Source organism: Pseudonaja textilis, chromosome 2 (genome assembly GCF_049901715.1).
Source record: "Pseudonaja textilis isolate UNSWEBS1 chromosome 2, rPseTex1.2, whole genome shotgun sequence".
Classification (NCBI taxonomy): Eukaryota; Metazoa; Chordata; class Lepidosauria; order Squamata; family Elapidae; genus Pseudonaja; species Pseudonaja textilis.
The window spans coordinates 151,045,825-151,058,010 of NC_141991.1; the positions used below are offsets into that span (position 1 = coordinate 151,045,825).

Sequence of the window (12,186 nt, forward strand, 5' to 3'; positions counted from 1 at the left end):
AATTTGACCTGGGTTTTTTGTTGAGCCACTAACAATTGGTTTTGAATATGCTGGGCTAAATCAACCCAGGACTTGACCAAATGGAAAGCAAAGGTTAAGCTTTTCCTCGTGTAATTTCTTGCAAAGCTGGAACTGATTTCGCTTGTTTGGTGATTTTCTTGCTACTTGGCCAGGCTGGAATAGGATTGTTGTAGAGCTAGGTGCGAAGAAAGGTTTTTTTCACCTGGGCCTTTAAAAGTGGTTAGCCACACTCGGAGTTGTGCAAAAAAACGGTGACGCACACACGGCGGAGGGGGGAGGTATCTCCCCGAACGCGTGGTCGTGCCTCATTGGCCAGGTCCAGTATCCAATAGGAAGTAGACATCTGGGACGCCAACGTGCGGAGGAGCAGTCCAACCCGCCGTACAGTCGGCAGGCCAATGGTAGCGCCCGTCCGGATCAGCACGCGCAATCAGAACACGGCGAGGGCAGGCGTTCCACTAAGTGCGCTATAAAAGCGTGGCGAAAGCCCTTTGCCGGCTGCAGTTGTTCGGGCATCGCTGTCAGGTAGCTTGGTGAAGGTTGCGCTTCTTAAAGGGCCAGGCGCCTCTCCCCCAGCGGAGACAAAATGAATCCCATTCTAGCCTTCTGTTCTCTGCTGGCTCTGGTGTCGGCCGGACCTACCCAGTACTTCAGGGAGGAATTCGGGGATGGAGGTGAGACGCCGTCCAGCGTTGACAGGGGTGGCGGTGCGGCGGTTCTAGGATGGGGAGAGGAATTTAACGACATGCAAATTAGGAGTACCTGGTGGAGGATTGGTTGGTCCGCTTATTTTTTAAGAGCATTGATTTTAAAGCAGAACAATCCCGGGCCCGTTTGGGTTTCTAATCCAAGCAAATCACTACGGGCCCGGAGGGGGAGTGGAGGCATATGGGCAGAGATTGGGTGGCTTTGGGAGTGCCGCCAGAGTGAAGGACTGTCGGTTTCTGTTTCTCGCCTTTGCGGGCACGCATCCACCACCCACCCATTCCCGGCCATCTTAGATTGTCCGTATTTTGGGGGGCTCAGGAAGTTGTGCTGTTCCCGCAGGCTCTCGGGGACGAGGTGTTAATTACAACAGCATAATTTTTAGCAGGTCTTACGGTCGTCCTCTGATTAATATCTCCGTGATCCAGCTCGATGGGTAGATTAACAGCATTGCCATATTGCATCTAGTCAGGTGCACGCGGGGGCAGCCTGGGTTGTGGGATCTTGTGAAGGAGGCGAGCTTCAAAGCAGGATTGACGGGAGGAAAAGAGGAGTGTAGGGTGAAATGACCTTAAAAGAGGGAAAGTACTCATAGGTGGCTCCGGGTTCTAATGTGGTATGATTTTAAAAAAATCTGATTATGGAACCAAGAATTGGTATACAGTGGCTTAAAATTTTACTCAATTGTATTTCCGAGGGTTTCCTTTGGAAGCTCAAGACACAGGGTATATGTGCTTTATCCTCTGTCAGCTGTGAAGTAAATTGGAGCTAGAGATTACAAAATTTAGATTTCCATGTTTTCTGTTTCAGCTCAGTATCTTAATAAATTGGAAGTAGAGATCTATCTACTCTGATTTTATGCCATGGATATTTTATAGTAATGTAGCAATTCTTGTGACCGGTGAAGTGATCACAGTCACAGCCATTTTAGATAAATATGTCAAGAGGGAATTAATCTGATTGTAGTTGTAAAAATACTTTGGGAAAGTGCTATCTGATGTTGAAAATTTGTCAAAGAGGGAAATTTAGCAGATGTGATAACAGATGTGTTGTGTTTAGTCTAGATCAGAGATCCATTGGGGACTTGATAATTAAACCATAATCAGAAGGGGCCATGGGGACATAGAACATGGACTAAATAGATCACCATGGGATATCTCTAGAACACACAAACCGCCCATTGTTGAATACTGAAAATGACACGTATAAACTTCTGTTAAATAGATAATACATTGAGTAGTAGTTCTGCACTGCATTCTGTTGCATTGTAACAGAAAGTATTTAACACAGAGAATCATAATATAGGCTGTTCTCAACTTACTCTAAGGCACTGAAAAAAATGACTTATGACCAGCTTCAACGGTTTGCAGACATCTCCACTATCATGTGATCAGAATTTGGACCCTTGGCAAACTGGCATGTATTTATGGCGATAACAGTGCCCTGGGGTCATGTGATTGCCTTTTCCGACCTGACAAGCAAAGTCAATGGAGAAGCCAAATTAATTTTAACAACTATCTTACTAAACTGCATAACTATGACAAGAAAGGTCATAAAATGGGGCAAAGCTCACTTAACTGTCTTGCTTAGCAACAGAAATTTTGGGCTCAATTGTGGTTGTAAGTCAAGGATGACCTATAGTTTATATGGCAGTAGCATTTATTTTTGATTATGATTTTCTGATACAGAACCAAATATGCTGTACTGGAACAAACCTGAATTGGAGATTTTGAGATAAAACTTTTGTAAGAATTGGGTGCCTCTTGTGCCATTGTTTTTCTTTAAAATATTTGAATATATATTTCAAAAGAAGGCCCAGTAATGCCATTTGGTGACTTAACTGCAGCATATGCCATCTTCCCAAGATAAACCCCACAGTATCACTAAGACTGATGAATAACTCTATCCATAGAACGATATTAAAACCTTTCCAGTGAATGGTTTAAAACTAACCAGAAATGTGGGCCTTTTTTCTCTGCTAGTAATATCTTACAGATACAAAGTATTTCCTGTAGTTTGGCATTTCCAAAACAACATAGAAACTGAATAAAAAGGTAAACTTGTTGCAAAAATCACGCTCTTTGAAACTGCAGAAATGGTAAAGATCATTGTTTAATAGGAAGAAATCTTTGCTTTTGGGGACTGTTAGTATTCCAGCAATACACAAATAATGTACTTTTAATCTTTATAACTCTACAGATTCAAATTGTGTTGCCTTGTTCTCCTATTAGATGCTTGGACAAGCCGTTGGGTAGAATCAAAGCATAAATCAGATTATGGAAAATTCATACTTACTTCTGGCAAATTCTATGGAGATGCAGAAAAGGACAAAGGTAAGATGATGATGTAATTGTAGAATTGTGAATAAATCACAGTTGGTCCTGAGGCCTTGATTATAGTGCTATGCATTATTAAACTTGTCAGTTATTTCAGTTACTTAAGTAGTTAAACTGTTCATGTTGCCTCTGCTGCTTCATAGAAGAATAATATTCGAATAGTAAATATATTGAAGCCTACTAAGTTAATCTTTGATGCACTGCTTTGTACTTGACATTGCTATTTTTAGTGCATCTTGATTATTAATACAGAGGACTGGTTGTAGCTTGAAATCAAATTGCATTGTCTTTTTAGTACCCCTATTCCAGGCAAAGGATTTAACTGTGTTTTTAATCTTACCAGGACTTCAAACAAGCCAAGATGCTCGTTTCTATGCCATTTCTGCTAGCTTTGATTCCTTTAGCAACAAGGACAAGACTCTGGTGGTGCAGTTCACAGTAAAACATGAGCAAAATATTGACTGTGGAGGTGGATATATAAAACTCTTCCCTTCAACCCTGAAACAAGAAGACATGCATGGAGATTCTGAATACAACATCATGTTTGGTGCGTGCCTGCTTGGGAAGTGAGGGAAAATAGTTGCTTGATCATTTAGTCTTTAATTTTATTGCAGTTATTAAGTAGCACAAGAGAATAGCATTATTTAACAATAATCAGCAAGCTTTTTTTTTAAAATCAGCAACCACTGAGCTCATGGAGCAAATTGAAGATTAGTAAATGGCCTTGTAAGAATCTATAAGTAATCATGGGAATTCTATTAAACAGGGTGGGGAATAATTGCTAATCTTGCATGGTGTTGTGTTGAGGTAGTATGGTTAATGAAATATGTTCCTATCTTAGGAAATAACGTATTTCCTTGATAACAAATTAGGTTGGAGAGTAGGTGTTCCTCCCATCCCAGTTTCCCTTTCAGATAAGTAGTCCAAATCAATAGTACTTGTGAGGGGAATCAGAGCTACTGTACAACCTTTACACAAATAGACACGCTTGTTTATCCAGTTTTCTCATCCTTTTCACAAGCATATAGATAGCACTATTCATAGTATGCAGTGCATCTTCGCACTGTTGCATGGTAATTAGAGACTAGACTATGGAATAGAAGATGTATACAGTAGTAATGCTGGTGGTGTACTTCAAGTAATTAAAAGTCCTACAACATAGAAGACTTCTAAATAAAAGCATTTCATTGTTTCCTCCACTGTTGCATGAAAGGGGTGCAAGAATGTGTGTATGGAATGTCTTGTAGGGTTTGGCAAGTCGAGATGGCTGGACATGTTCCTTAATTCCCCCTATATAATGCATGCATAATAGAATAATCTTCCTAATACAGTCAAGAAAGCCAGTTAGTGTAGTGGTTTAAGGTACTAGGTTAGAAACCAGGAAACCAAGTTCCAGCCATCTAGGCTGGAACTTAGGCATTTAATTTAGGCATGAAATAACTGGGCACCTTTGAGCTAATCATTCTTGCAATCCTAGGAAGAAGGCAGGGGCAAGCCAGTTTTAAAATATTTACGGATTATAGTCCCTTAGTAATATTGCTTCCTTTTCTATTGACAGTTCATAAAACCTGCAGGAAATGTTAGATATTTTATTTTATAGGTTACAGATAAATTGGTTTGAATTTATGATTAGGTGTTCAGTTTTAACTATAAACCCATTTTTACTGATCATTAGAATTTTTAGTATATTCATGGAGTCTAGAATTCCAATGTCCATTAATTATGGTAATTTCATTTACTGCTAAACGGCTATGATCCATGTATCATAATTTTATGCCATCTTCATATTGTCTGTTGTATCCCTTTTGCCTCATGGCCACTTCCCAGAAAGAGAAAATCTAATTTTTCCGTTTTCTTTCTTCCTTTCTCATAGCAATTAGGCATTATAAAAAAGAGCACATTTAATATTTACAGCATTTTAATCTTAGGCTGTCATCTTCACCATACTCCAAATTTGAAATGCATGAAGATTGATAGTGGGGAAGGCTGATGGAATGAGTTGCATGTCTGAGAGATGATACAGGGTTCTCTCAATATAGACTCAGCTGGATTTTCTGTTTCCAATTTAGGTCCTGATATCTGTGGTCCAGGTACCAAGAAAGTACATGTTATTTTCAACTACAAAGGCAAAAATGTTCTGATCAATAAAGATATTCGCTGTAAAGTGAGTATTTGGAATGGGAGGTAGAGACAACAATGGGAATTCCTTTCCATGATGGCACTTTAATGTTTAGGGAAGTTAGCAATATTATTTTTCTAATTTTTTATCTAATTCTTGTGAATTTTAACGTTTATGAATTTATTGTGAACCAACTGAGTTGCTTTGGATAGTGAGATGGGTAACATACTAATTTGATAAAGAAAACATATAACGATAAATGGTCAGAGAAGAATGACAAAGGTGATAAGTTCTATGAAGTAGAGCCAAAGAGAGGAATTGCAGTGTAGCATGGTAGCTCTGATGAAGGTAACTTTGAGCATGGAGGAAAAGAAATAACTAAACTTGGTTAGAGAGAATTTGCTAACAGTATAATTCCTTTGATAGGATGATGAGTTCAGCCATCTCTATACCCTTATTGTTCGACCTGATAATACATACGAGGTTAAGATTGACAACAATAAAGTAGAGTCTGGCAGCTTGGAGGATGACTGGGATTTTCTGCCACCAAAGAAAATTAAGGATCCAGATGCAAAGAAACCAGATGACTGGGATGAAAGAGCAAAGATAGATGATCCTGAAGATACAAAACCAGAGGTCAGTAGGTGCTAATGGTTTATAACCATGTTTCTCACTCAAGAACAAACTAGCCCCCCAAAAATCAAAACTGTTTTACCCCAGAACACTCAAGAAATGGATTGTGGGTTTTTTTGTGCAGACCAATGGAGAGGATAGAGTTAAAAAATTACATGAAATTTGTACAGGGATTTTTTTTCCATCTATATTACAGGACTGGGATAAACCAGAACATATTCCTGATCCCGATGCCAAGAAACCTGAGGACTGGGATGAAGAGATGGATGGGGAGTGGGAACCACCAGTAATCCAGAATCCAGACTACAAGGTAATAGCTTAAAATATCTAGGTGACTAGGAAGTGGGCTTTTAAAAGAGATGTTTATACAATATTTCTCCTTTTTGTCCAAAAGGAATGTATCCACGAATAATTTATTTAAAAAGCATTTATTTTAAAAATATGGATTATATGAAAAATTACTGTATTTTTTGGTGTATAAAATGCACATCTCCCCCCAAAAAAAAAAAAAAGTGGGTGGAAATGTCTGCATCTTATACAGTGAATGTTGCCCCACCCACCCTTTGGCCTCTGCCTCCTAGCAATTTGCCTCCTTACAGTAAACAGTCTGGTCGGCTTCAGTACAGCCTGATTTAGCATGAGCAGCTGATTGTTGGTTGGATCTGCCTCCTGGAATACCTACAATCAGCTGTTCCAGTCTGCAGGGATTGCCACCACCAATCTCTGCCTCTGCATGCCCTGTTTTCGGCTACCGCGCTTCCCGTGGGACGCACGGCCAAAAATGGCTGCGGAGGTGGCGATAAGAGATGGTGATCCCTGCAGACTGATCGTCAGTATTCTGGGAGGCAGATCCAACTGACAATCAGCTGCTCATGCTAAACCAGGCTGTGCTGATGCTGACAAGGCTGTTTGCTGCAAGGAGGCAAATTGCTGGGAGGCAAGAGGCAGATTTTTTTTCTTGTTTTCCTCCCCAAAAGCTAGGTGTGTCTTATAGTTCAGAGCATCTTATAGTCTGAAAAATATGGTATTTGTTAAAGTCACTTGCAAGCAATCTGACTTGTAAGCAGCTTGCAGCAATACTGTTTGAAACCATAAATATTAAAATCATTAAAATATGCTATGTTCTGTAAAGCTCATTTCCCAAATCCCTGTGGCAGAGGAAGATTTGCATCTGTTTTCATAAAGGATAAGGGCTATCCTGGCCTCGGGAGTCTATTGCTGAGAATACTATGTATTGCTCCACCCATTCCTTCATAACCTTGCTTCTTTAGGCAGTTGGCATTAACCCCTTACCTGTGGTGCATTTATCATTTGCTGGGTCCCTGGTGTTATTACCTTTCTGGCTGCTTGTATTATCCAGGGGCAGAGATGTAAATATAAGGTACTGAGCTCATTTTCAGAAGATTCCATTATTTCCTTCGATTGAGTGTCGGCAACTCATGGCTCCGGAGCCGCATGCGGCTCTTTTGTCGTCCTGTTGTGGCTCCGTTTTCTGAACCCACCATTGGCTGGCCGTGCGCCTCCCCTCCCAGTCACTCCTCGCTTGGCTTGAGAAGTAAGGGTGACTGCGGGGGATGGAAGCGCCCCTGTACTTGCCAGGTCTTGGCGCTTCTTCTAGCCCTTGTTGATGTGGTGTGGCCCTTTGCCTAGAGACACTGGCTCAGCTGCAGCTGATGCTCTGCATTGTAATGGGCTCCAGGAGGAGGAGGGGACACCGTCTTCCCCCATTGTGAAGTGCGCTAAATTTAACTTTGCTGTGCAAGGCGGAGAGCAAGTCTCCCTGAATGACCACCAAGGATCAGAAGAAGAGCCTGAGAGAGGAGGCAAGTTTCACTCCCGCTTTGGAATACGGAGCTCACCGTCACCCTTACCTTCTCATGCCAGGCAAGAAGTAACGGAGGAGAGGGTGAGGGGCAAGGCCAGTCGGTGGTTCAGCTGACGGGGAACTACAGTAGGGAGACAAAAGAGCTTCATTTATCTGGGAAGTTGAAATGGCTTGATTTAAATCATATTGTAAAAAGCATCCAAAGAAGAACGAAACAAAACAAATATAAACATCAGCAAAACAAACAGCCCTTGCCAGTTTTGGGAAATGGTTCAAGAGAGAATACACACACACACACACACACACACACACACACACACACGGGGGATGGAGGGAGAGAGAGAAAGGGAAATAGGGAAAGAGAAAGGGAGGGGAGGGAAAGAGAAAGAAATAGGGGGAAAAGAGATAGAAGGTGGGAAAAAGAGAAACAGCCATGTGACTGGATGGGAGTAAGTTGAGTTGGCCACAACTAACCATGTTTTGTGGCTCCCGGTGTTTTGTTTTCTGTGGGAAACTGGTCCAATGGCTCTGAGTGTTTTAAGGCTGCACACCCTTGCCTTAGGTATTCCAGGATTGAAAGAATCCTGCATTATTTCACAGTGCATTAACTCTGTCTTTTCATGTCTGGTATCCAGCTTGGTATGAATATGAACAATTTTTTTCTCTGGGTGTTTGGAAGGTTGCTCATGTCAAAGAGACTCCTTGGTGTCTCATAACCCAGAGTGGCTCAGGTTAATGTTTCAGGTGCAGGCTGCCAGATGAGGAGCACTTATTGGAAGCCAATTGGATGTGTAAGACATTTGGGGCTGACCACAGAAGGGGATTGACTGATTTTATACATACATGCTTAAGTAGCAAATGCTGGATATTGCTATACCTACATGCTATAGAATTTGATGTATTCTGAATTTTCCATTTTAAAACATTCAATGTTTCACAGGGAGAATGGAAACCTCGTCAAATTGATAACCCCAACTACAAAGGAAAGTGGATTCATCCCGAGATAGATAATCCTGAATATACCCCTGATCCTAATCTGTACTTTTATGAGGACTTTGGTCGTCTTGGCTTGGATTTGTGGCAGGTAAGTTCTTGCTTGTTTTCCAACAAACCTTTTGAAAAGTGGGAAGCCAAACTACTCAAGTAACTGTTCTGATGATTGAGGATTGTATCTTATAAAAACTACAAATTATGTTTCTATCATTATTAGCGGTTAGGTGAGATAAAAATTTATTGATAGCCTTACATTGCGATGAACAAGGACATACATTCAATTCACAACTACTACCGTAAGATTGATTGATGGCTTGGGCAGGGACAAAAATAGCCAGAGAAATGATTGAAGCCTGGGAATGGGGCTCCTTGTCAGTCAGTAGGAGTGCTGATTTACCATTAGCTTACCAGAAACTTAAGGAACTAGGCTAGTTGTCAACATGTTTATTAACTAAAAGCCATGCATAATCAGGCACTATACAAATACAGCTAGTAAAATAGCCCAGTACACACATTCTGAAGAGAGAAATTTCCTGAGCATGTGCTGCAGCACTAGCCTAAAAGCTTGAAAGAATGAACCTTCGGTCCCGACTTCTACGAATTATTCTGAATCTTTTTCTAGTTCCTGTATTATTCTGGGAGACTTACAATATTTTAAGGTATTATTCTAAATGAGAACAAAGTCAATGTAAAATACAATAAAGTATCTGTTTGAAACTTTATCAGTACATTAAATAGCAAATCATTTCTAAATCTGCAATTTACTATACAGATAGTCCTTGTTTAGTGACTGGCAACTTGGTTGTTAAGCAAAATTGTTAAGTGAAAACTGCTTATCTTAATTTCTGATTCTTTTGCATTGCAGACCAGCAAAGGTTGTAAATGCAAGAATTGGTTGTAAACCTACTTTTTCATCGCTCTAGTAACTTGAAAAGTCACTAAATGAGACAATCACTAAATGAAGACATTTTGTAGTTTGTACTTATAAAATAAATATTCCCCTTTAGTCTAAACAGGTAGCCCTCGATTTATAACAGTTCATTTAATGACCGTTAGAGTTAAGTCACTGAAAAAAGTGACTTATGATTGTTTTCACAGGACCATTGCAGCATACCGATGGTCACATGATTAAAATTCTGATGCTTGGCAATTGCCATCAGAAGCACTTTGAATTGTGGTCAGAAACCAATAGGAACGAATGGTATGCTGAGTAATATCTTCCACCATTTAGTTTGAGAAATCATCAAAATGTTGGCAAGCTTTAGCTGTAATACAGTTTTTCCTTGTGTTTTAGGTGAAATCTGGCACAATTTTTGACAATTTCCTGATTACTGATGATGAGAAGTTTGCTGAAGAATTTGGCAATGAAACGTGGGGTGCTACTAAGGTGAGAAATGTTTTTTCATAGATAAGAAATAATATTTGGCTTTTATAAAATTTAGGAATTAGAAACCTGTTCCTTGTTCTCAAATATTTAAGATTTTGAACTTCAGAAATGGATGTGAACCAAACTGTTACTTAGTGACTTGGCCCAAATCCTATTCCTTGTATGAAAGCATACATGAATGGGTGTCTTAAAGGCTGAAATTAAAGTTCTCGTTCTATTTCTCCAGAAAGTATTTTGCATTTTGATTAATAGCAAAATACATTTACAAAAACCTTTTAAAGGCTTTTTTGTTCGTGAATTGTCCCTGAAATACGTTAGGCAAAGAATGGGATATAAATCTGTAAAAAAAATGCCATCATAGACTAGTTTTGAGTTGTGTCCTCAAGTTTGTTCCCACAGCAGTCAGATTTTTCTCCAAATTCTGTTAGATGTCAGTCTGTTTAAACATTGTTTCCCAGTCTTTGCAACTTTGAGATAATCCTTTTAGGATTAGCCCTTTGCAATGGCCCAGCCAGTTCTGAGAGTTGAATTGAAGTCCATACATTCAAGATTGCAGAAGTTGGAAAGTACTGGTTTAGAATCTCTTGTGTATTCTCAGGATACATTTAGCTAAGGAAATGTAATTTTAAGACCATCCTCAGTCAAGCCATGTCATTGGATAACTTGGAGCTAGATTTTATCTCTTGTCCAATCTCTGTCTCACTAAATCCTTATTTTTTTTAAAAAAACAAAACCTTGCCTGGTCCTGTTTGCTGTGATGCTTTCTTCAGCAAGTCCTGAATCAATAATGTATTTCCTTTTAAATTCTCATTAGGATGCTGAAAAGAAAATGAAAGAGCAGCAAGACGAAGACCAGCGGAAGAAGCAGGAAGAAGAAGATAAGAAGAAGAAAGAAGAGGAAGGAGAAGGAGAAGAGGAACCCGAGGGTGAAGATAATGAAGAGGAAGAAGAGGAGGAGGAGGAAGAAAAGGAGGAAGATGAAGAGGAAACAGAGGGCCCATTGAAGGACGAGCTGTGATTGGGGGTTGTTGGGTATACTTATTGGCTGAGCCTTGCCCTGGACTTGTACCATGCAGTTGAACCCAACTAAGGAGAGGGGATAACAGTTATGTCTCTATGAGACACAAGAACTTTCTTTTTTATTGGTGTGTTTGTCTTAATTCCTTCCCAAATATCATCAATTACTCATTCATGTGTGTAGGGGGGAATGGGGGACTAGAACCTGCATCAGAAGAAGGCTAATTGTAGGAATACAGCCCTTGGAAAGGGAAATAATACCATTGACCCTTCCCCTTCTTTGTGGCCACTTTTGCAGTAAAAATTTGCCTCTAACTAGCCCTTCTCAATGGATGTAAAAAGCAAAACTCTTGTGTCCATCTAAAGTTTGCCTTTATCCTTTGAAGGTACAGGGGAGTGTTGGGTGGGGCGATGGGAGGGCTTGGTAGCATAGATAGCTCCAGATTTCAAAGACATTAAATTGAGATAACCAGTATTACACCATTTGTAAGGCCAGTGGTATTGATAGAGATCCTGACTCCAGTCAGGGAGTAGGCACCGTCCTTCTGTGCCTACTATACAGATCAGGTTCTTCAAAAGCACAGTGTACTGAGCAAATTTAATTTTTAATTCTGCATTCTAGCTTTTAGCCTATTTCCTTGGGTGTTGGGTTGTTCAGGGAGGGATTCTAGAGCCCCAGCAGGAAGATAAGAGTAGGAATTGGGGTGGGTGTTTACATGTAAAAGGTCTCTCTTCAGGCAGAGAGGAGGGTGGGAGGGGTTTCTGGAGGTGGAAAGAACAGTATCAGATGGGTCATCCCACTTGTTCACACTTGAATGTATGGAAGATTGAAGAAAATTTCTATTAAATTAAACTTCACTGTCTGGCCCATATGCTGATCTTTCGTCGTCTTTATTGATTGGGGTAGACCGGAAATGCGGTTTAACAAAGGGTTTTGGTATTCTAATGCATGGTGATACCAGATCCTTGGAGAGCCAGTTCCGAGTGGTGGTTAAGGCATCCCGCTAGAAACTGGGAGATTGTCAGTTCCAATCCTGCTTTAGGCACAAAGGGGCTGGGTTACCTTGGGCCTGTCACAGTCCTAGGAAGGAGCTAACCACTTGAAAAACCTTGCCAAGAAAACTGCAATGTCTGAGAAATACAATGGAAT

The 12,186-nt window shown here is 40.3% G+C and overlaps 1 protein-coding gene across 1 annotated transcript; it reads left to right on the forward strand.

Annotated features, from left to right (window-relative positions):
• The first annotated feature begins 521 nt into the window (after positions 1-521).
• CALR (calreticulin) lies at positions 522-11,906 on the forward strand. The gene is made up of 9 exons (XM_026716801.2): positions 522-695; positions 2,958-3,059; positions 3,406-3,609; positions 5,132-5,226; positions 5,608-5,817; positions 6,011-6,124; positions 8,580-8,723; positions 9,927-10,019; positions 10,834-11,906. Exons 1-9 carry the CDS (start codon positions 608-610, stop codon positions 11,035-11,037), a joined length of 1,254 nt encoding a protein of 417 aa, XP_026572586.1. The 5' UTR covers positions 522-607; the 3' UTR covers positions 11,038-11,906.
• The last annotated feature ends 280 nt before the right edge of the window (positions 11,907-12,186 follow it).